This window comes from Myxine glutinosa, chromosome 1 (genome assembly GCF_964187855.1).
Source record: "Myxine glutinosa chromosome 1, kmMyxGlut1.1, whole genome shotgun sequence".
NCBI classification, from domain to species: domain Eukaryota; kingdom Metazoa; phylum Chordata; class Myxini; order Myxiniformes; family Myxinidae; genus Myxine; species Myxine glutinosa.
This window is the reverse complement of record NC_136261.1, coordinates 227,999,716-228,026,390: the sequence shown is the minus strand read 5'-3', so window position 1 is coordinate 228,026,390 and position 26,675 is coordinate 227,999,716. Positions and strand designations below refer to the sequence as shown.

General features: G+C 41.8%; 1 protein-coding gene across 1 annotated transcript in view; it reads left to right on the top strand.

The window, feature by feature from the left end:
- Positions 1–26,675, top strand: part of ISCA1 (iron-sulfur cluster assembly 1) — a 56,576-nt gene that overhangs the window by 8,502 nt on the left and 21,399 nt on the right. The window contains exons 2-3 of the mRNA XM_068127856.2: positions 11,258–11,311; positions 13,914–14,019. Coding sequence (XP_067983957.1) covers positions 11,258–11,311; positions 13,914–14,019 — 160 coding nt within the window. The remainder of the gene's footprint in view (positions 1–11,257; positions 11,312–13,913; positions 14,020–26,675) is intronic.

The following is a 26,675-nucleotide window of genomic DNA, read 5'->3' as shown; positions in this document are numbered from 1 at the left end:
TGAGGATAATAAAGATGGAGGATGACATGGGTTGATGATGTATTGCCTGCTTGAAGTCCTTGAGAGAAGAGTGGGATAACACAACCTCGAGATGGCGGTTCCATGTAAGGGAGAAGTGAGTAATAAAAGAGTTGAGGTGTGCAGTCAGCCTGGATGTTGGAAGTTTAACCAGGAGGAGATTACTGGAAAAATAGGTACACCCTGGCATTGTTGGGGAGGGTCAAAGGGCAGAGATACCTGAGGGAGCTAAACCAGAGAAGAGGTGGTTAAAAAAACAAAACAGGTCACCAACTTGCCTGCATCTGTAAGAGATCTGCTTCTCTTTGTCTGGGGGAGCAGCAGACATATTAAAGTGTAAAACGAAAAATGTTCTTCAGTGTTTATGCCTCCGCCGACAGTCACCGAAGGTGTTGTGTTTTCGGGTTGTCCGTCTGTGATATGTTTTTGTTACCGCATTAACTTGAGAACGACTCAAGGGATCCAAGTCAAACTTGGTGCAGCTATGTATAATAAAGTAAAGATGTACTGCTTAGATTTTGGGGTCACGAGATCAAATGTCAGAGTTCATGTTAGGTAAAAATCTTGTTACCTCAATAACTTGTGAACCAGTGATGGGATTTTCAGCAAACCTGGTATAAGTATCATGACGATGAAAAGATGAACTGATTAGATTTCGGCATCAAAGGTCAGATAATGTCAGGTAAAAATGTGATACTTAAGAACAGCTGAAGAGATTTAAATCAAACTTGGTAGAAGTATGTATGTACTAATGTGGGTGGAGGCATATCAGTCGTCGTCGAAGAGTGCCATTCTAAGTTTTTACTTGAATCATGGACGTTTTTTTTAACCTGCGACACATCTCAGGTGTACAAAAGCTTAGCGTTGCTGTTGTTTGGGTTCATGTTGGGGGCGATTTTTGCAATTTGCACCCATTGGTCAGACAGCTTCCGGACCACACCCACATCTGTTGCTTGACTCCACCCACCATAGCACCGAGAAGAAATTATATGGTTGCTGTCTTGGTTTTCTGGTAGACCTAACACATTAGGCCTGCAGGCCTCTGCTGATTGCAATAAATCCCGGCAGTGTATATCTATGCTCCACTGCCCATAAACATAAATAAAATTGCAATCATATGTCGAATAATAGTAAGGTTTAATCAAGCCCGTTTAATCAAGCCCGTCACGAATGCACGGTAATCAAGCATTGCGTTATGTTACAGAAATTACTAAAACCATTGACTTTGTTTGGGTCGATTGTTATTCATGATGTGGGACCCCCCCAAAAATGTAATCATATGTCAAATAAAATAGTAACATTTAATCGAGCCGTCAGAATGCACGGTAAGGTGTTGAGTTAATTATTTAATAGAACATTAAATGTGTGTTTCTCAATCACACTGTTCATCTTTTAAGAGTGTTTTAAATGCGTGTTTCCCAATCGACTCATTCCCGGATTTCATCGCAGGTTTTGCACCTCAGTGCGGTCATTCTTTTTTTGTTTTGTTTTGTCACCTGGGCCATGAGGATGCCCTACATTCATATTTGGTAACAAAATTATGTAATATTGAGGTGCCATTGTCATCACATTTAGTAAGTAGCTAACTTCGTATAATGAAATTGTCCCAAATAATAGGAATGGTACTTGGATTATACACACATTGAGGTTTATATGTACTTTTTAAAACATTATATTTGGATCTGATTTATACAATAGTGCAAATTGACTTTGTTGATACATAGGAAATGACTCGCTATTTGTTCTATTGTTGTACATGCATGGAGGTAGGAGAGTGAAGGGTTCCAGGCAATGTGTATTTCCAGGATGGAGATCAATGTTCTGGATTATTTGAAATTGGTTTGGGCTTTGAGACATGGTTTGCAGAATGCATACCTTCTGTACAGAAATAATGTATTTTGTATGCACTCATTTGGGCCATTTGATCCTCACTAACCTTCACATCCAACTGAATTTTTCAAATGTAATTATTGGTTTGAAAATCGTATATTTCTGACTTTTTATTAAATCTGGAATTTAAAACGGGTCTACTCATGACTAGCACGTAACCTTGGAAAGACACACCTCGAGAGCAGCCAACAGGGGACCACTGGACAATGGTGTTATAAATGGAAATTCCATTATTTTTTGATAATGTCAGCCAAAAATAGGTGACTGCATTCTGCCAAACTGCAAAAGGAAGAACGTTTTTGGTAAAAGGCGACTGGTAGATATATTTTAGAACATCTTCAATCAATTTTTTTTTTTAACCGTGTGAGCCATGCATGTGTTATTATAATTTTTTACAAAGATTACTTAGTTTAGGAATATTCTCTACTTGCAGTCTCTAGATTAATCAAATATATAATTTTACTAGATGTGATCCAAATGTTATCTTGGTGGAATAATCTACATCAAAAGTTGTCACGCTAGTCATCATGTAAAGTCATATTTCACTTAGTAGAAATAAGCCTGGTCTCTTCACGGTTAAGGTGGCTACCTTAAAATCTTAGGGTCTTGACTCTTGAGTTTGAACCCTTGTCGTGCCGTTGAACAACACAAGGGGGTTGGACCAAGCCTGTCATCCTTCCGAAATCGGCAAAATGAGTACCAAATTACTGGAAAATGGGCACTGCATCAGAGGCACAGCCATACTCCCAGCATTGATGCAACCTGCAGCCACAGGCTGCATAAGAAATGATGATTACTTCATAGAAATAAAGTTGACTGGCATTTGTGAACTACAATGTTCACGTATGACCTCAAGTTGAGATTTATTTCTGAACCATCATTTTTTCCGAATGCTTCAACATTTCTTCTTGCACCTGTACAAGTATAGCAGATGAAGCGATAAACTGAAAAGAGAGATCAAATACTAGTGATGTGTGATGCAAGGCAAATTATGCAGAATCCCGTTGAAAGTGCAGAGAAAACCCAGAGAATTTTGATAAGCAGACAAAAGATCCACCGAGGCTTCTGGAGCAGAGAAGAGAAGAGAAGAGACATATTGATGCAGGGAAAGTGTTTTGAAATGAAATATAAAGTTGAATTTTCTTGCCCTTCAAGAGATATTTTGTAGTCCCAAGGATTAGTTTTCTTCAGATTTGTTGAATAGCACAGTACTACATATCGTGGAAAGAGGTCACTGCCAGGAAGTCCAAATAAAAAGATTAGCTGTGCTTATGAAACTGGCTACTGTATTTCAGATGAAAATGAGGCAAGTGTAGATGGTTTAACAAAACAAACAGTGGATCTAGTTAAATAAACACGGCATGGCATTTCATACTTGTCAACATGCATCTGAAAAAATTTACGAATCCAGGGTTTAAAAAAATATTTTTATGCCTCCGGTGGCCAGAGGCGGTCAGATCCAAATTTAGGTACATACAACCAAAACTAGAAGGTGGCCAGAGGCATTATGTTTTCGGGTTGTCTGTCCGTCCGTATGTCCGTACGGGCTAAACCTCATTTTTCTCGGCAACCACACGTCCGATTTAGACGAAATATTCAGGGTAGGAGTGACACCCATGCAGAATGTTTTTATGATAATTGTGACGTCATATGTCTCATGGTATGGCAGCCATTTTGGATTAAACGCAAATAATGAAAAAAATATTTATCAGAAACTGCCCGAATGGGAAAAAAATTTGAAACTTGGCACATTGTCAAGTACTCCAAATGGGAAACAAAAACATGATAATGATGACATCATAGGTGAAGTGGTATACCAGACAAAAATGTTTTAATCAAATTCCTTATCCTAAAAATCTGAAATTGCATGCACATGATCTATGACCCATTTATATTGAGATATTAAATCTATATGACCCATTTATATTGAAATATTAAATTTATGACGACATAGGTCACATGGTTTGGCAGCCATATTGGATTTAACCTAAAACCTTAAAAAATAATCTTCTCCCAAACCACCAAATAGATCGACTCAAAACTTTACATGTGTCATTGACTAGGCATGGTGATTAAAAGATGATCACAAAAACATTATTGGTCACATGGTGTGGTAGCCATATTGGATTGAAGGAAAATATTAAATAATTATATCTGAAATCGCTTACCCTATTGATGCAAAATTTTACAAATATCATCTAATGCAACTGTTGCATATAATTTGAAAATGATGATGTTGTAGGTCACGTGGTCTGGCAGCCATCTTGGATAGAAAAACGAACCTTATCCGATCAACACGAAACTTCACAAACGTGATCCCCGACCCGTACATATGCAGTGTACATTTTTAAAGGTAATATGTCGTGTGGTCTGGCAGCCATATTAGCTTAATAAAAAATAATAACCACCTTTAGAGGCCATTTTTCCCCGCAAGCAGGGGTTGGCCTTTTTCGGGGACCGTGGTTGTTGTTGTTTTTTGGTCCCCTTTTTGAAGCAATGTTTTACGGCCGGATGCCCTTCCTGACGCCAACCCTTTTTGTCGCCTTTTTACGACAAACAGGGAATTAGCTTTAAAGCTGATATTTAAAAAAATCCCTTCTCTGAAACAGCTTCACCAATTGATGTGAAACCTGTCATGGCTGGTGAAAATGTGATACTTGAAAACAGCTGAAGGGATTTAAATTAAAACTTTTTTATTTTTAGGACAGTGAACGATGACATCTATCCGTTGTGGGACTATGTATGCAGAGGCATATTGGCGACACAGTCACATTGTTCTAGCTTGGACCTAAGTACATATTACATTTGGGCTGCTTTTTCAAAACCTCTGTCACTCACCACACTTCGCTCTTTGTTACTTCCTCATTTAATATTCACCTTGCATATTAATGCAAAATGATTATAAAAAGGCAATTTATTTGTTGCATAAACCACAAAAGGGTAAGGGTGCTAAATTGAGATTTTAATCAAAACTTTGACGTTGGGAGATAAATTGAGATTTATTTTATTTTCTTTGTGCTACTGTATGTAAAACCTTACCCAGATCCAGGTGTGTGTGTGTGTGTGTGTGTGTGTGTGTGTGTGTGTGTGTGTGTGTGTGTGTGTGTGTGTGTGTGTGTGTGTGTGTGTGTGTGTGTGTGTGTGTGTGTGTGTGTGTGCGCGCGCGCCCGTGTGCGCGTTTTTTTTTTGTTTGTTTTTTTTCGTCTATATACAGACTTGGCATTTAATATGGAATATTTTTGTTGTAGGGGTGAACTTACTTTTCGAGATGACTTAGAACCAAAAGTTCATTGGAATTATGTTGAAATTATTCTAGATTTTGTTAATGTGACCTTTAAAAGAAACAAAAACCACATTTGACATTTCGAAGCAAATAAATTGATCCTTGAAAGTGATGTAAACTGATATCGAACTCAATTCATGGACAGTACTGTGTTAAACTTCTGTGCGTTTTCCAGAAGTATCTCTTTATTTTGCACATTAGCCAAATTTTTTTTTAACAAAAACAAAAGTTAAATTACGACTGGGATTACGGACAGTAAAATTACAGTTCAGTACTTCGTGTAACCCCCACGAACATTCAGGAGAGCACGTACACGTTGAGGCATGCTGTTCACGAGATTTGCCAAGGTTTGGACAGGAATCGCTTGCCATGCAGTTACAATAGCCTGCTGCAATTCACGCACAGAGGCAGGCTGCTGGTCCAAGTTGTCGATTTGACGCGTTAATTCTGCCCACAAGTTCTCTATCGGATTCATATCCGGGGACATGGCAGGCCACTCCATATGCTCTACACCACGGTCAGCAAGAAAGTGTTGGATCATGCGAGCACGATGAGGCCGTGCATTGTCATCTTGGAAGACAGTTTCCTCGAAAGGCTGCACGAACAAATGGAAGCAATGTTTTTTCCAGAATTGCCCTGTGCTTGAACTGATTCAGGTTTCCATTCAGAACAACCAGGTCAGTTTTGCCCCCTGCATGAAAAGCAGCCCAAACGGTCACCCCACCACCTCCAGCTTGGACTCTTGGGACTATACAATCTTCGTTGTAGGCTTCATGCACTTATCTGCACACTCGGACGCGGCCATCTTGACGATAGACCAGAAATCCAGATTCGTCACTGAAGATCACGTGATTCCCGTGTCCTGGCTGCCATTGACGGTGCTCTCTGGCCCACTGCAATCGGCGCTGGCGGTGTTGTCTGGTCAGACGTGGCTTTCTCAGGGGACGCCTGGCACGATAGCCTGCTTGAACCAGTCGTTGGTCGACTAGCCTTCTGGATACAGGCACATTTGTCAGTTGCTGCCACTCGGCCCTAAGCCGATTAGCTGACTTGGTACGGCCATTGCGGACTAACCGGTGCAGCTGGCGATCATCCCTCCTTGTGGTTCTGCGGGGACGTCCTGGCCTCGGTATTGGAGTAGGGACACCCCTCTGAGCATTTCGTTTCAGGATCTTTGACACCTGACCTTGAGTGATGCCATACTGCCAAGCAATAGCACGCTGTTTCATGCCGGAATTTCGTAAAGCCACCACTAAATGACAAACAGCATTGTCGAGTTGACGGACCATCTCCAGGGGAAGAGGCAATAACTTTTGTAGATGTGCAGCAGTTGTTTTCTACGAATACAGAACGCAACAACCCTTATATACCTGATTGTGAAGCCAATCGTCAAATGTACCTGTCCGTACATTTTGTCACGCCACCTGTGATATAATCCTGTTATTGACTTCCTGCTGCGACAGACAATCAGTGACATGGTTCTTTTAACAAAGAAATCACCGAAGCGTAAAAGAAACTCACCAGATTGATATACCGAGTTCAGAAATTAAACCCAAGTCAAGAAAAAAAAAAAATTCCATATTAAATGCCAAGTCTGTATATATATATATCCTCACACCCATCCTGGCCCCTTAGCCTGGTGTTGGCTTAGCGGTTAGGATGCCGGCTTGGGATCCTCTGATCCTGGGTTCGAATCCCGATCGATCGCTGAATTAACACCAGGGGGGTTGACTCAGCCTGTCATCCTTCCGAGGTCGGCAAATTGAGTACCAGCTTGCTGGGATGAATGATCCCGGTGTATACCCCGGTTTAAAATAGGTACACCTTATCCCTGCGCATCGTAAGAGGCGCCCAAGGGTTGGCGTCAGGAAGGGCATCCGGCCATAAAATCATTGCCTCAAACAGGGAACCATGATTGTCATGGGGCCCGCAAGGCTAACCCCCGCTCTAGCGGGAAAATGGCCTTAAAAACGATCATTCATTCATTCATTCACACCCATCCTGGCCCCGATCGTTAACCAGTCAGGTGTGAGGCTGCAAAATTAAGTAGTTGCTGCAAAATTAAGAATGGCAGTTTTATGGCCTAATCTGATTGTTAACGTGCCCAGGTGGAGATTATTAACGTCGGACAGATATTAACCCTGTTGGTATAAAGTTAAATTTTAGACCCTATTGAGACCCTCAGCAATTATCCAATTGTACCAATCACCTTTATGCAGCACGGCACGATGCTGAAGCAAAACGGATGTCTGGTGTTTCAAAATACGTAGTGTGTTCAAAAAGTATCCGACCTTTATTTTTCGTGCGTAAAAAAAAAAGAAGCTAGGGAGGCGTTGATTGGTGCACGTATGTAGGCGATCCTAATGCGCACGCGTGAATTTTTTCCCACCTGCAGAAGCTGTCATTCGACGGCAGACCGCCGATGAGTGAGGAAATGTAAGTGAGCGCCGTCGGATTTTCGTTTTTGACAAAATGACGGAAAAACTTGAACAACGCTACTGCATCAAATTTTGTGTAAAGCTTGGCGATGTTGGATGCTTCCATTGTGATGACTGCAACTTGGTTTCTGGGTCGTACCCATAAACCCAGGACTCATCGCCAGTGATCACTGTGTTGAGGAAGCTGGGATCGCTGTTCACAGTCTCCAGCATGTCCTGTGCGATCTCCAAACAGAGTTGCTTCTGCTCAATCGTTAGCAGCTTTGGTACGAACTTCGCTGAGATTCTCCTGAAGCCCAAATCCTCCTTCATAATGGAATGAACGGTGTTGAATCTTGCGGATCGTTTCCACTTGGGAATCGCCAAGCTTTACACAAAATTTGATGCAGTAGCGTTGTTCAAGTTTTTCCGTCATTTTGTCAAAAACGAAAATCCGACGGCACTCGCTTACATTTCTTCACTCATCGGCGGTCTGCCGTCGAATGACAGCTTCTGCAGGTGGGAAAAAATTCACGTGTGCGCATTAGGATCGCATACATATGTGCACCAATCAACGCCTCCCTAGCTTCTTTTTTTTTACGCACGAAAAATAAAGGTCGGATGCTTTTTGAACACAGTAGTATGAAGAATTTATTGAAACGGAACGAGGTAACATCAGCAAAAACAGACCTCTGATCAAAAAGCAGACAGATTTTCTGAGAATTAAATAAATAAACACAACGGTACAGACTAAGGTACCATGAGCTCAACACATCTATTACTAAAAGGAGAGGCATCCATCCCTGTGTCAATCCATCACGCTTTATTCTAAAGGGTTCCTGCCTGGTTCCTGCTGTCATAGAGTAATAAATAAGAATGACCGCACTTTCGTCACAACTTGCGACACAATCCGGTAACAGGACATTTGGGACAAAAGCACTCTTAAAAGATGAACAGCACGATTGGGAAACACATTTAATGCGCTATTGAAAAATTAACTCGACACCTCACCATACTTTCTGACGTACCATGCGTTCTGACATACCATGAGTTCTGACGGACTTGATTAAATCTTGCTGTTATTCGACATGTGATCATATTTTTTGGGGTCCTGTAGCAGCATCATTTTGCCTTTTATGTTATAATATTATGTAGATATGCTTGAGCTCGGATTGATTGAGGGTTTTCCGGAACCGGGTGCAACTGGAAGTGAGACCAGCAAGTTTGTTTGGTTGCTGTTGAAATAAAGGATTGACGACTATTACGAACGCTTTGGGCATCTTTTCCTTCCACGCTAAAGTCCTTCATTGACAATAACACTCAATCCAAACAATGCCAATGGAAATCTGATGCAACAAGCCCGGCAGTGTATCAGCAGAGGCCTCTCGGCCTAATGTGGTAGGCCTACCGGGAAACAAGATGGCGGCCATATCATCTTGGCTCGGTACTATGGTGGGCGGAGTCAAGCGATAGATGTGGGTGTGGTCCGGCAGCTGTCCGACCAATGCATGGACATTTAAAAAATCGACCCAAAACAAGAACAGCAACACGAAGCTCTTGTAGACCTGCGGCATGTCACACATAAAAATGGTACTGTTGGAAAGCTAGTAAATCAATTTACTTGGAACAAATCTTTGTGTCTGTTTAAACATAAAGATGCCCGTTTCAAAAGCCCATTTTCTGGAATAGGAGAAGGAACAGGACCCGGAGCTTTAATGCAGTAGTTCCAATGGTACTCTTTTTATTATTCTACGATAGCAGAAACCCTTTTGTTTAGAAGAAAGCATGATGGACACAGAAGGAGCACACAAAATTATATATCGGAATGCTTCTGAAAGCAATGGAAAAGTACATGGAAGAAGCACACAAACGACATCAACCATGGCCACAACAATAGCGGTAACTAGAACGTCACTTGGTAGAGCGCATATTTCGGCCAGCCTGGACAGTTTATGTTTTGTATCACTGATAGGCTGGATCCAGGACCTGAACCAAAACGAATTGCTTTGTTCCTGTCAACCACCCAACTCATATCCACCAAGTTTTGTCATAATCTGTCCAAAACCTTTTTGAAATATCATGCTATATATAGTTTTTGGCCCTATCTCTCAATTGTGAAGAATCGCTTTTAAAATCCCAGTATTTGGATCCAGATCTTTACCAAAATCTAATCAATATGTTCTTCTCACACACCCAACCTGCCCATCAAGTTTTGTCCCAATCAGTCCATAACATTTTGAGATATCGTGCTCACAGACAAATAAACAGACAGACAGTTGTGAAGATATAACCTCCGTCCACCTTCATTGGCTGAGGTAACAACAACAATTACATGTTATAACTTACAAAACGTCCTTTTTCACGTGTTTCACTTCATTTTGCATCCTCTTTGAGACTCGTATGCAATGTTTGTGAAGTGCAACATGCTGTCTTTTGATTCAACCCATCAGCGAAGCGACAGGTAGGCATAGTTGGTTCATGCTAAACTAGGCCAGGTGTTTTGGTAAAGCACACGTTGCGGTGTAACTGGAGCGCTGCCAGCCTGCACGGGAGTATCACCATGGAGAGAGATGAGCGACCAGAGAGACCCAGGCTAGAGAGATTCCCTCCTTTTTATAGTATAGTTCCCAGTGCCCCCACCCTCCTCCGGAGTTATGACTGACACACTCCAGAATGCTGCCCAACCATGTTGCCCCACCCCACGCCAGTGGTGCCAGCTAATCTGCATTGGTGGAGGAGAGGGGTGCAATTTGGGCATCATGCAGCACAAATTGGGGAATGGCACACTGGCATGATCCTTCCACCAATCATGCCGCAAGTATCGGAGCCGTCGGGAAGGCCATATAGTGGCCTCGTCAAAACGGGCTCTGCACTGCCATCATACCTCCCTGCACCGGTGTGGTATCAAACAAGAGGGGAGGCCGGATGAAATATTCTTACCCTCTAACCATTAAATTTGGACAGCCCCATCCCCTTGGCGGTGGCATGAAGGACAACTTCTCTAAACAATCTTGATGTGCCAAAATTTCCATTCTATCTGACCACCCCACTTCCCCATGAACATAACAATATGCACCATGCTGAAATATTCAGACATTGCACTTTCCTGTTCTCAAACATGAGTATCTTTGTGCATTCCAAGCCAAAGGAAGCACACATGGAGAAACCCAAACAAAAAACGAATATGCCTCCTGTTAAGAAAGGAAAAATAACATCTTTGTGATCTGTTGGAGTTCTGAGAATGTAAAGTAACAACCACCCCAATTCCCAGTCTCTCCTGCTGATGTTTAAGTTCATGTGACCTCAAGATATTTCCCCATCATGAAGTATAAACGCTATCACTGTCAGACATGGATGGCGATTATGCACGGCATTTAAATTGAAACACTTCAGAAAGAAACTGTATGTGCTGCAATAACAATGACCAATGACCCAACGAGATAAATTGGACCAAGAGTATGGAATAATCTGATAATGTTGTAATTGTGTGAAGGAAAAAGATGAAAGGGAGGGGAGGGGGGGGGGGGGGGGGAGTTAGAAGTGTAAAAAATTGGTTCCAGTGATGGTGTTTGTATTAAGAGTATAAATTGTGTTGAAAAATGTAATTGTGTGTATACCTGTCTGTCCATGTGTGTCCCCATCCCCATAGACGCCTTCTGCTGAGAAGAGAATACGACAGCTGATGAAGGACAAAACGGAATATGTAAGCATTAAAAAATATGTTTTGCTTAAAATTGCATGGTACAACTGGAACGGCACTCAGTAGAGAGCATACCTCCACCTGGTTGGCCATATCACTCAATGGTGAAGAATCACTTTTTAAAAAATTAAATAATTCTCATATCCGAATCCTATTCAGATCTTCACCAAAATCAAATATATTTGTCCTTGTCAGACACCCAACCTCTCCACCAAGTTTCGTCCAAATCCGTCCACAACTTTTTGAGATATCCTGCTATGTATCGTTTTTGGCCCTTTCTCCCAATGGTGAAGAATCACTTAAAAAATTCTAGTATCCGGATCCGGATCTTCACCAAAATCTAATCATTTCGTCCTTGTGACATATGCTACATCTCTGCCAAACAGACAGGGGTGAAAACATAACCTCCATCCACCTTTGTTGGTGGAGGTAATAACCAATGATTAAGGTGGATCATCTTGTACATGTCCCATTCAGGCCAATGATATGAGATGTCAATGTAGTTTAGCTTAAATGACAGAGACTTTAAGGAGGCATGAACTAACATCTTTTTTGATGCCTCTGCCGGCAAGGTCACCAGAGGCATAATGTTTTTGGGTTGCCCGTCCGGCTGTCCGTTCGTGATTCCATCCATTCACGATCGGTTTCCGTTACCCTGATAACTTAAGAATGGCTGAAGGGATCCAAGTCAAACTTTGTACATGTACAATGATGCAAAGATGAACTGATTCGATTATGGGATCAAGAGGTCAAACGTCCCATGAGGTAAAAACGTGATGCTTGAGAACAGCTGAAGAGATTTTAACCCTTGGATGCAATGATTGGGACTCGGAGGCCCACAAGGTTTTTTTTGTTGTTGTTGTTACAAAAAAATTTTTTTTTGGAACGAGCCTCATTTTCACCGACTTTCATGTTGTTACAACAAAATTCAGTGACAAAAAAAAGTCATTCATGCTCGTGGGAAAATCTTCATTCTTTACTTGTAACACAAAAATCCTACACAAATGCAGGCCTGGGGTCTTCGAGGCCCCGCATAAATGTTGTTGTGCTACTATGTTATATCATTATTTTCTTGATATGAGCCTCATTATATGCTCCTATAACTTGGTTACAAATAATTCAGTGACAAAAATATGAAAAATTTCATTCAGGTTCGTGGGAAAAGCTTCATTCTTCATTCATAACACTAATGCAGGCCTGGTGAGAAGACTCGATCTGAACTGAATCTGAATCTGAATCTCATCTGAATCTGAATCTCAATCTGAATCAAACCTGGAAGACACAATTTTTCTTGTGGTATAACCATGTTATATAATTATTTTCTTTGCATGAGCCTTCTTGTATGCTCCTATAACTTGGATATAAATAATTCGATGGAATAAATATATAAATATTTCATTCAGATTCGAGATAAAACCTTAATTCATAACACATTACACATTACCCATAACATATTACCCATGAACTTTACCCATTACAAATTACACATGACACTTATTACACATTGCACATTACACATTACACATAGTCATAATAAGTAAATAAAATGCCTGGGACTCCCAGGGCTGCATTGGTGTCAGGATTTTGACAATGTTGTGGACATATACGTTCTAAATAAAAGGATCAGGGAATCATATTTTTTTGAGCAAATACTCCTCCATGAGCCTCAACTTTTTAGGGGAAAAAAAGTTGAACCACCACCCCCCCGCCCCTCCCCCAAATGTTTTTTTTGCAAAATTTTTTTATTCATTACAATACACTTGAATGGGATTCTTCAAAATAATAGGATCAATGATTCACATTTTCTGAGTAAATACACATCCATGAGCATCGACTTGGTTCTAACAAGGATATGAAAGAAGAAAAATATAATTAAAAAAAACAAAAAAACTTTATACGAATACATTTGTGGGGCCTCCAAGGCCCAATGGCTGCATCGGTGTAGGATTTTTGACAGTTGTGGTCATATACATTCTAAATAAAAGGATCAGTGAATCATATTTTTTGAGCAAATACTCCATGAGCCTCAACTTTTTAGAGAAAAAAAAAAGTTTAATTTTTTTTTTTTTGCACAAAAAAAAAAAGATTCATTTCTCGTATGGGGTTCTTCCAAATAATAGGATCAATGATTCACATTTTCTGAGCAAATACACATCCATGAGCATCGACGTGGATTGAAAAAGGATATGAAAGAAAAATCTATAATTAAATAAAAACATTACACAAATACATCGGTTGGGCCTCCGAGGCCCAATGGCTGCGTTTCTGTCGGATTTTTGATGCCTGCATCTAAGAGTTAATCAAACTTGGTATGTATAATGATGTAATAATGTGGGTGGAGGAATATTCGTTCAACATAACTGCTGCTGTTGGCTCATCCCTCATGAAATCCTTGCCAAGAAACTGCTTCGGCAGCACTGACCCTCTGTAACAGAGTATGGTACATCAGAATCAGAATCTATATTATACATCTATATCACTGTTAAAGACAATCTGTGCTTGCATTACAGTTACCCTGAACAGTGCATGTTCAAAAATGACCAATTAAAGTCATAGGCTTGCATTAAGTGTTTTGCACTTTTTTTTTTTCTTTCTATCATTCCAGATTGGGCTGAAATTGGGAGTGAAAACGCGTGGTTGTAATGGCCTTTCATATACGCTAGATTACGTTTCGGCAAAGGGGAAGATGGATGAAGAGATTGTACAAAACGGTGAGTTTTTTTTTTTGTCTTGATATTTATATTTAAATTGCTCATATTTTTGCAGAGCTTAATGCGATATCACATCACTTGTAAACAAAACGTTACTGGAATCTATCATCCTCCAAATCACAAACAATATTGTCTCCGTCTGACCTTGGCCAATAATGTCAGCACATGAAATTATTTATCCCTTACTGATATGACATTTGAGGTTTAAATGTGTGTATTACCTTAGATTCATGTCTGTAGCTCGAAAGGCAAACAAAATGTGACATTTATGTATTACTTAACCTGTGTGAAATTAAGGTTGAAAGCACTTAATCGGATTCACTATGTTTTTTCGTTCAAAATTTTTGGAGATTAGCAAAACTATACATTTTTGGAATATTCAGAGCATGAGGAATCCAAAAATTAATGTTGGCATTTGTGTGGACACCTTTGCGAAAATGACACTCAGGACAGTGATGAAGATCTGTAAAAGCATATTCCTGAACGGTATAGACCTAGATCCTGTGTATCGGACTTATCGTTCAATCTGATACTAACAAGGCTGCTTTCTTGCTTTATAAACCCATACCTATAACTTCAAAGGACTTGCAATATCATGTATTATGTAATAGTTATATCTCAAATATAAAGACAATGGTTTTCAATCACCTTTGTTTGTTGCTTTTCTATAATCCTGAGCACTATTTTTAGGCCTATATTGGATTCCTTGACCCAGAAAACATAGATTAGCATATTTAATTAAGTTTCTCGGTTGACTCGAAGCCGAGATAGCGCAAAATATGTATTTTATGGCGGCCATTTTGAAAATCCAAAATTGCGGCCATGCAGGTATCTTTGCAAATGCCAACATTGATTTTCGGATTCTCCATGCTCTGATGATTCCAAAAATGTACAGGTTTTGCTAATCTCCCAAAATTTTGAACGAAATTATATTTGTTAACATAGTGAACCTGACTATCTTCATCACTGTCATGAGTGTCATTTTCGCAAAGGTGTCTACGCAAATGCCAACATTAATTTTTGGATTCCTCATGCTCTGAATATTCCAAAAATGTATAGTTTTGCTAACTTCCAAAAAATTTTTGAACGAAATTATATTTTTTAACATAATGAACCTGACTAACTTGTAAGTTGATCATTTTTTAAATCTTAAGAATATAAACACGAAGCAAAATAAATGTTTGCAAAATTTCCCAAGGAGTATATTTTCATTCTTGATTTCATTTTTGACTCTTTCCATGCAAATCTCCCTTTCTTGTCTTGGACAGAATTCTTCAAGTGAATAAATGTCAACAAAGGCCCATGAAAAAAAGAAAAAAAAACTTATATTTATATTTTTCAAGTTAAGTTAATCCTCTGAAAAACAATACTGGCCAGCATCTGCACTGAAAATCGGATAACTACCCATCTGTACTGAATCCGAATGAGAATTTCTCTATGCCAAGTAAGTAAGTATGTGGACACCCGAACATCACACCCGTATGTGCTCCTCAAACAACTCATTGCAAAATCATGGGCATTAATATGGAGTTGGTTTCCACCTTTGCTGCCATAACAGCCTCCACTCTTCTGGGAAGGCTTTCCACTAGATGTTGGAACATTGCTGCGGGGATTTGCTTCCATTCAGCCACAAGAGCATGAGTGAGGTCGGGCACTGATGTTGGGAGATTAGGCCTGGCTCACAGTTGGCGTTCCAATTCATCCCAAAGGTGTTCAATGGGGTCGAGTTCAGGGCTCTGTGCAGGCCAGTCAAGTTCTTCCACGCCGATCTCGACAAACCATTTCTGTATGGACTTCGCTTTGTGCACGTGGGCATTGTCATGCTGAAACAGGAAAGGGCCTTCCTCGAACTGTTGCCACAAAGGTGGAAGCACACAATCGTCCAGAATGTCAATGTATGCTGTTGCGTTAAGATTTCCCCTCACTGGAACTAAGGGGCCTAGCTTGAACCATGAAAAACAGCCCCAGGCCATTATTACTCCTCCACCAAACTTTACAGTTGGCACTATACATTCGGGCAGGTAGCGTCCTCCTGGCATCCGCCAAATCCATATTCGTCCGTTGGACTGCCTGATGGTGAAGCGTGATTCATCACTCCAGAGAATGCGTTTGCACTGCTCCAGAGTCCAATGGTGGCAAGCTTTACACCACACCAGCCGACGCTTGGCATTGCGCATAGTGATCTTAGGCTTGTGTGCGGCTGCTCGGCAATGGAAACCCATTTCATGAAGCTCCTGATGAACAGTTGTTATGCTGACGTTGCTTCCAGAGGCAGTTGGGAACTCGGTAGTGAGTGTTGCAACCGAGGACAGATGATTTTTACGCGCTTCAGCACTCGACGGTCCCATTCTGTGAGCTTGTGTGGCCTACCACTTTGTGGCTGAGCTGTTGTTGCTCCTAGACGTATCCACTTCACAATAACAGCACTTACAGTTGACCGGGGCAGCTCTAGCAGGGCAGAAATTTGACGAACTGACTTGTTGGAAAGGTGGCATCCTAGGACGGTGCCATGTTGAAAGTCACTGAGCTCTTCAGTATGGCCCATTCTACTGCCAATGTTTGTCTATGGAGATTGCATGGCTGTTTGCTTCATTATATTGTTACGGTTTTGCGTGACCCTCATTCCCTTACCAAGGGGAGATTAAGCCCCTTGTTCTCTCTGGGTCGTCGCAACCGCGAGACTTCAGTCGCCACTCCCGGGCAGACGCAGGGCAGGGTTTCTGGACAATTCTCGCACGTACCTAAGTACCTACACCGCCGCGGAAGCGAGGATCAAGTCTCGCACAAACCGCATAATTTGAGTACGTCCGAGCGGATGGCGTACCACGTGGTCCGTGCAGTTGTCTTATTATTGGAACCCGATTAGAGCGATATTATTCGTACCATGCTTAGTCAATGGATGGAAAGGACGGGAACGATCAAATAGAAGGAAGAACACAGGTTTATTTACAGCTACACAAGTCGAAGAGACACAGAGCAGGCACTTAAGCAGTCTTAGCTTAAATCCCAGACACGGGCCCGTTCACACTCACAGGGGAATGAAAGAAGGATGGTTCATGCGATGACCATGCCGGCTCCGTTATTCAGGAACAGCTCGCCCGGCGTGGCCCTTCGCGGTCACAGCACGTCCCTCGACGAAGGCAGGCAGGCAGGCAGGCGGGAGGGATCCTTGCGGCACGTATCTCGAACAAAGGCAGGCAGGCGAATATGCGCGTCTCTCGCCCGGCTCGGCGGTTCCTCACAGCGCGATTAATCAACGGCACGCTTTCACCCTCGTAACTCAATAGAGGATCTGCCTCAATCTCAACCGAGCGTTTAACTTGTAACTCAAGTGGCAGTTTAACTTGCACTCTCAGAACTGTTCAACAGAGGACCCTGGCTCATAACTTGTTCAAGCGCCTCTCCCCTCAAAACGGAGGTGGGGGTTTTGCACAAAGGGTTATATTGCCACGCCCTTAGCCCGCATCGAATGTTCCAAACCACGCCTTTTGACGCAGTGCTAAGCCACTCCCTTAAAGCCCTGATTGGCGGCTCGTGCTTACCGGTCACTCCCACTCCTTCTGTCCCGCCTTCCTTCGGCCTGCCTTGACTTGTCAGGCCGGCCTCGTGGTAATTTGCGCCAAAACTCAAAGCATCGAGGCGGCATAAAGCATTGGAAGGAAACCTAACTCTCATTATTCTACTCAACGCAAAACTAACACAGGGAAAGGACTATGCTTACATTTACTATGAAATAACTGAACTATCGCGAGGCTACGTGTTGTAGTGTGACTAAACTATGAGGGGGAAATTAACCTTTATTTGTAAAAACACAAAACCAACAATATATACCTGTCAGCAATGGGTGTGGCTGAAACAGCCGAATCCACTAATTAGGAGGGGTGTCCGCATACTTTTGGTCATGTAATGTATGTTTCCATATTCATCCTATCACCCTGCCCATGCTAAGTTGTGTATTCCTTATTCTCAATTCCTTCGGCAACTCTATTTTTGTGCAGCAATCATTCTGATTTTGTCTGATGTGTCAATTCTGCGCCAAGGTTTTTCCAGCACCACTCTTGAAACTTTGATAGGTTAACTAACTTACAACCTTCCAAGCCAGACTGAAGAAAGAATATTCCATTTTACATTGACGTACTAGCCTCATAACCTTTCATGATTTCAAGTTATCGAATGGTCCTGAAACGACATCAATTATTTTTCCACAACCACCTTATTTGTTTTAAACGTGGCAAGCATTTACGAAAATCCCTGGTTAAAGGACTGTTAACCATCTGATCTTCAACCAGGAAGCTTTAAGTGTTCACGAAAGTGCTATACCACCACCTCCTGCACTTTTATGAAAACGCCCATCTCGATTCCGGAATCTTAAAGCTGTTTTAAAATTACTGACCAATTTGACTGCACTTCCTTGAACCCCATATATTGTATTGCCTTGCAGTTTCGGTAACAAACTGCTTTAGGGAGGCAGTGTAATTTCCATGAACACTTGCAAAAGGTGAGAACCAACAGCACGGATGTCATGTAACCAATGGCTCAACACGTCGATCTTCCCAGCCATTCCGCTCATCACTTGACTATACGTGGAATTTCCTTCAATATGGCACTACAGATCGGTCGGGTACTGCAGACCAAACATACATATAATTTGTCACATTAGCAGCCATTGGGAATGTTTTAGTCCCCTACCGGTGTTCACCGGAGGGGACTATAGGTTTGCACTCCGTCACTCCGTCCCTCCGTCTGTCAGTCTGTCAGTCCGTCACGCAAAGAACAGTTTTCCGGACTTTTTTTCTAAACTCTTAACGCTAATGATTTCAAACTTGGCACATGGTTTCCTCATGATAAGTTACAGATCAAGTTCGAACTTCACGACGTTTCGATCATTTTTGACAAAGTTATGGCACTTGGATTTGGCTCTTATTACATTACATAGAGTGCGCTGTTCATTATAAAGGACGTTTTTAGTGTGATAAGTTAGATATAACTTCTTTGCATAACATGTTTTGCCATTTGTAGGCAATACCTAATTAGAATACATTATCATAGAGTGCTAAACCGCCTTTAGTGAATAGCACCCCATGATTAGCCCTATACATAATACTGTCTTCTATGACAGTGCTACCCAATGCCGGTAGGGGACATGTATTGCAGCGCAATACTCAGAATGCTTGTTAATTTTGCGTTTTTCCCATTACTTAAGTCTCTTTTACCAATAAATTAATTCTCCTTTTCTTTTCTTTTCCTCTCCTTTTTCATTTTTAGATTTTTTTTATAAAACTGATTTTTCTTCTGTGATTGTAAATAAATTGTAAGGCGTCAGGAAGGGCATCCGGCCGTAAAAACATTGCCTCAAACAGGGAACCATGATTGTCATGGGGCCTGCAAGGCTAACCCCCGCTCCAGCGGGGAGAAATGGCCTTAAAACGATCATTCATTATTCATATTCATTCATTCATTCATTCATTCATTCATTCATATATTGTAATTCCTCAATGACGCAACTCCCTTTGATCTAGTCTCTTCAATAATTGACCTTTGTCCTAGCCTCATTTCTCACAGCAGTAATTATCCTTTATCAACATTTGGTTGACAAAATCCAAGGTGATGGTACAGTTGTTTCTCAATTTTGTAATACATTTTGGACTTTGAGAAGGCAAATCGAAATATCAAGCAGATGCTGGTATTTTTCATAATTTGCATTTTGGAGGATCCAAACAGGTTGTTGAGAAAATCATTTTGGTTTTGGTCAACTTTATTGTTCTCCCACTATGCAATGTCAAAGAAACTTCCTTATATATTTTCCTTTTCAAAATGTAGCTTCCACTAACTTTCTTTTTTAAATAGCTGGTAAATCATTGGTAAAGAAAACTGTATTAAGATTGCATCCATTGTTCCAAACATAGCAGCCATATGCGAGACATACACTAGAGGGAGGGGACAGGAGTATTTGGGTAGTGGGTGTGTTGACTGAGATTAATTTTTTTTTTTTGTGTACAAGATCAAGGATCGGGGAAGAGATAACATTAATAACAAAAAAACCAACTGTCACATGAAACTTATTACCAAAATTAAAAAATTCAGACCAAAATGAGGAGACACCAACGTGCAATATTGAGAAAGACTCTGCAAAGGGCAATGTCTTGAGAGATGTAAGAGTTATCATCTGGGACGAGTGCACTATGTCACACAAAAAAAGTATTGAGGCATTAGATAATGCACTCCAAGACTTAAAGGAATGTAGTCATGCTATGGGAGGAACTCCACTGATTCTTTCTGGGTATTTCCGACAAATTCTCCCGGTAATACCAAGAGGAACTAGAGCAGATGAAATTCAAGCAAGTCTGAAGGCATCTCCTCTTAGCTTTGGGGTAAAGTTGTGTCATTTACATTGACAGTGAATATGAGAGTCCATCTTTCAGAAAATGAGGAAGTTGGCAATTTTGCCAAATTACTCCTTGATATTGGAGATGGCAATATTCCATTAGCTCCTAATTCCAACCAAATTACAATCCAAAATGGATGTGGAATTATTGTAAAAGATGAAGAAGAACTTGAAAGTAATGTCTTCCCAAATATTAAGCAACATTACAAAGACATTGATTGGCTTTGTGGAAGGGCAATCTTAGCTCCCAATAATTCTGATGTAGAAAAGATCAATATACAATTGATAAAAGAAATTCCAGGAAAAGAAGTGTCATATAAATCAATTGACACTGTACCAAATGTTGATGATGCTACAATATATCCTGTAGAGTTTCTCAACTCTTTGACACCACCAGGAATGCCACACCATATTTTATTCTTGAAAGTTGGTATTCCAATCATTCTATTGAGAAATCGCAATGTACCAAGATTATTCAATGGGACAAGATTGGTAATAAAGAAGATGCTGCCACATTGTCTTAAAGGCCACAATAACAACAGGGAAATATAAGGTGAAAAAGTATTCATACCAAGAATTCCAATGATCCCATCAGATTATCCATTTCTGTTTAAGAGAGTTTAAGAGACAAACGTCCAAAACGAAGAGGAGAGAGTCTATGGCAGAGGAATAAGAGAGAGAGAGAGAGAGGGAGAGGGAGAGGGACCAGGTCAAGCCGAATGTCTGAGGGCAGTCCAAACGAGAGAGCAAAGGGAGAGAGCAAAATGCCAGCTAGCGAGTCATTTTACTGGCCGTCTCGTGATATCCGCTCTCCCTCTCTCCCAATCAGTGCCTCGCTTCTTGACCTCTCGAATGTTCTTATTGCGTCTGTCCCTTCCCATTGGCCGAGCGCTTCGTGCTCTTTCCCTCATGCCATCGGTCGGTGGCCAATCAGTCTGTCGCTTCTTGCTCCCTTCCTTCCTCCATCCCAGGGAAGCTTCTTGCCCCTCCCCTGGCCAATCACCAGTCCTTCCCTACTTTGCCAATCGGCGGCCTTCGTCCTGCCTGTTCAATGTGTGTTTGCCAAGTCGGGGTTGTCAACCCAAGTGCGTCATCTGGGTTCCGGTTAGGTTTTATTATTATTATTTGCTATGTGTGGTGCTTTTAATGGTGGGATTCCGAACTAGTGTCTATGTGCGTTGCCATACGGGACAAAGGAATGATCAGAGGGAACGACGTACAAGGGAATTTTACCCTCATGCCCTCATCAAGTTAACAAGCCCCGCCTCCTTGTGACGGGGACAAAGACACAAGCTGAATCCGACATTCTGGCTACAAAACTTATTACATCGTGATTCCCTATCACGACAGTCGGAGCACTTCCCTACACAGATCTACCTGAATCTATATATCCCCCTACCCCAAAATTCATAACAATATTTTGCCCCAGGAAAATCAACTAACTACCAATATAATCTACAAAGAAGCAATCTGAACACCAACAAAAAAATGCTAGAGGTTATGTAAAATTATTGTAGCTATGAGTAGTTTATATGAAATAAAGCTATTTTAAGATAATTTACATGGCAGATATTGTAGGAGTTAAACATGAGTTTTAATTCAATTATGGTGTGGAATAAAGTCACTTGAAAACAATGTACATGTCAGATATCTCACTATAATTCACCAAATGTCCGTCCGTCCGTCTGTCCGTCCGTCTGTCTGCCTGTCTGTCTGTCCGTTCGAAGGTACCGTAAAAACTGCTGAACCGATCGCAACGATATTTTGGGTGTGTAATCCTGGGATCTCCAGGAGTAAAATAGGCTATTTAGTTTTCCCAATCTCAGTTTTGGTCTCCAGCATTCTCAGGTTTGGACTGACACGTTCCCATAACCCCATAACATTCCCCATAACATGACACGTTCCCATAACAACCCCATAACCTCAGGTCCCCATAACATTCGCATTCGCATAACGTTCATTGTGCCGATGTTTTCATTGTGACGATGTTGTTTTCCCGGGTGCAGCACAAACGGCTGCACCGATCGCTGCACAGCTGCACGGATCGAACTCGGTGACCTCGGACAAAGACCTTTTATAAGGACACGGTTTGAATCCCTGCTTGAGAGAATTCCAACCCCCTCCCCGCCATCACGGCCGTTTCTCCAACTTACAATCCCACGAGATATGCGGAAAGGACGACCCAAAACCAATATAAACATCATTCGTATATAAACATCATTAAAAGTAAATAATGACATCTGCCAAAGTTCAAACGACATTTAATCTCTACATGAGAGAATTCCACATCGCTATTTGGGCGGTGAATACGCTAACAGATCGCTGTCTCCATCGATCTTGCCAAGGCCGTAACAGCTATCGGCTCAAAATCCTTTTAACTGTTGATTTGGTAGTTTTTACAATTAAGAAAACACGTATCGGGAGTACATACGACATCGGGAGTACTAACTGCATGCGTCTTCAGTATCGAACTTAAATCTCTCATGGCGGATCTGCAGAGCGGAATGCTTGGAGAAGTGGTGGGCTACTTCGGCATGAAGGAGGATCAGAAACGTGGACTCCCACACTGCCACATACATCCTGCTGATACTTGCTCCCGCATGACGTTATTTTCCCAGGTCCCGCACAAACGGCTGCACCGATCGAGATTTAACGGATGTTTATATGAATTGTTTAAAATAAAAAAAAGCCTTCAATTTCTGATATTTAGCCTTTTCATTTGGGCCTCCCAATTGAAACCCCGCCCATAGGGCGGGTACCGTTGCTAGTTGTAATTAAGCTTGTGATGTGCAGATAGATATATGTCATCTTTATTTAATTCCAATCTCCCATCCGCTAGACATAGGACCGGCAACTGAGATGTGAAAAATAACTGTTAATTTAAGCCTTTAACATGATTGGTAAAGAAGGAGTCACGTTACCTCTGAATTCTGCTAATCATTCAAAAACCACAATAGTACAAACACAACCTACACATCGTTTTAAAGGTAATTTTACTGCTCATCTAACAATATCACTCCCAAGGGTGAAAAAATAGTTTGTAGAAAAAAGGACCCATGTGATGCCAACTCCAAACCGCCACTTGACAACGGGTAAACCTCCAACGATTACCTCATCTTCACAAGGTGAGTTGTTGTTTTGCTCTTTGTTTGGGATCATACTGCTTTGAGCTCCCAAGGTTGATCACAACGAAACTTAATATCATCAGATTTTTAACCACGAAACACATGAATAGGGGTTTTATACTGTGATGAGGAGGTAATTTGGCCCGTTATTATTGTGCTGCACTTCCGAGTTAATTTATTTACGAATCCAAGGTAATTTATTTACTACAGCTTCACTATTTTAGACCCTTTCCACCCCTTTGACCCTTTCCACCCCTTTGACCCTTTCCACCCCTTTGACCCTTTCCACCCCTTTGACCCTTTCCACCCCTTTGACCCTTTCCACCCCTTTGACCCTTTCCACCCCTTTGACCCTTTCCACCCCTTTGACCCTTTCCACCCCTTTGACCCTTTCCACCCCTTTGACCCTTTCCACCCCTTTGACCCTTTCCACCCCTTTGACCCTTTCCACCCCTTTGACCCTTTCCACCCCTTTGACCCTTTCCACCCCTTTGACCCTTTCCACCCCTTTGACCCTTTCCACCCCTTTGACCCTTTCCACCCCTTTGACCCTTTCCACCCCTTTGACCCTTTCCACCCCTTTGACCCTTTCCACCCCTTTGACCCTTTCCACCCCTTTGACCCTTTCCACCCCTTTGACCCTTTCCACCCCTTTGACCCTTTCCACCCCTTTGACCCTTTCTACCCCTTTGACCCTTTCCACCCCTTTGACCCTTTCCACCCCTTTGACCCTTTCCACCCCTTTGACCCTTTCCACCCCTTTGACCCTTTCCACCCCTTTGACCCTTTCCACCCCTTTGACCCTTTCCACCCCTTTGACCCTTTCCACCCCTTTGACCCTTTCCACCCCTTTGACCCTTTCCACCCCTTTGACCCTTTCCACCCCTTTAGACCCTTTCCACCCCTTAGATCCCTCTAGACAATTTACACCCCTTATATACGCCTTTAGACCCATTACACTACACACCTTAGACCCTTTTTGACCCTTTTTGACCCTTTGACCCTTTGACCCTTTACACTCTGACACTTTACACCCTTTGACTCTTTACACCCTTTGACTCTTTACACCCTTTGACTCTTTACACCCCTTTGACCCTTTACACCCCTTTGACCCTTTGCACCCCTTTGACCCTTTACACTCCTTTGACCCTTTACACCCCTTTGACCCTTTACACCCCTTTGACCCTTTACACCCCTTTGACCCTTTACACCCCTTTGACCCTTTACACCCCTTTGACCCTTTACACCCCTTTGACCCTTTACACCCCTTTGACCCTTTACACCCCTTTGACCCTTTACACCCCTTTGACCCTTTACACCCCTTTGACCCTTTACACCCCTTTGACCCTTTACACCCCTTTGACCCTTTACACCCCTTTGACCCTTTACACCCCTTTGACCCTTTACACCCCTTTGACCCTTTACACCCCTTTGACCCTTTGCACCCCTTTGACCCTTTGCACCCCTTTGACCATTTACACCCCTTTGACCATTTACACCCCTTTGACCATTTACACCCCTTTGACCATTTACACCCCTTTGACCATTTACACCCCTTTGACCATTTACACCCCTTTGACCATTTACACCCCTTTGACCATTTACACCCCTTTGACCATTTACACCCCTTTGACCATTTACACCCCTTTGACCATTTACACCCCTTTGACCATTTACACCCCTTTGACCATTTACACCCCTTTGACCATTTACACCCCTTTGACCATTTACACCCCTTTGACCATTTACACCCCTTTGACCATTTACACCCCTTTGACCATTTACACCCCTTTGACCATTTACACCCCTTTGACCATTTACACCCCTTTGACCATTTACACCCCTTTGACCATTTACACCCCTTTGACCATTTACACCCCTTTGACCATTTACACCCCTTTGACCATTTACACCCCTTTGACCATTTACACCCCTTTGACCATTTACACCCCTTTGACCATTTACACCCCTTTGACCATTTACACCCCTTTGACCATTTACACCCCTTTGACAATTTACACCCCTTTGACAATTTACACCCCTTTTACCATTTACACCCCTTTTACCATTTACACCCCTTTTACCATTTACACCCCTTTTACCATTTACACCCCTTTTACCATTTACACCCCTTTTACCATTTACACCCCTTTTACCATTTACACCCCTTTTACCATTTACACCCCTTTTACCATTTACACCCCTTTTACCATTTACACCCCTTTTACCATTTACACCCCTTTTACCATTTACACCCCTTTTACCATTTACACCCCTTTTACCATTTACACCCCTTTTACCATTTACACCCCTTTTACCATTTACACCCCTTTTACCATTTACACCCCTTTTACCATTTACACCCCTTTTACCATTTACACCCCTTTTACCATTTACACCCCTTTTACCATTTACACCCCTTTTACCATTTACACCCCTTTTACCATTTACACCCCTTTTACCATTTACACCCCTTTTACCATTTACACCCCTTTTACCATTTACACCCCTTTTACCATTTACACCCCTTTTACCATTTACACCCCTTTTACCATTTACACCCCTTTTACCATTTACACCCCTTTTACCATTTACACCCCTTTTACCATTTACACCCCTTTTACCATTTACACCCCTTTTACCATTTACACCCCTTTTACCATTTACACCCCTTTTACCATTTACACCCCTTTTACCATTTACACCCCTTTTACCATTTACACCCCTTTTACCATTTACACCCCTTTTACCATTTACACCCCTTTTACCATTTACACCCCTTTTACCATTTACACCCCTTTTACCATTTACACCCCTTTTACCATTTACACCCCTTTTACCATTTACACCCCTTTTACCATTTACACCCCTTTTACCATTTACACCCCTTTTACCATTTACACCCCTTTTACCATTTACACCCCTTTTACCATTTACACCCCTTTTACCATTTACACCCCTTTTACCATTTACACCCCTTTTACCATTTACACCCCTTTTACCATTTACACCCCTTTTACCATTTACACCCCTTTTACCATTTACACCCCTTTTACCATTTACACCCCTTTTACCATTTACACCCCTTTTACCATTTACACCCCTTTTACCATTTACACCCCTTTTACCATTTACACCCCTTTTAC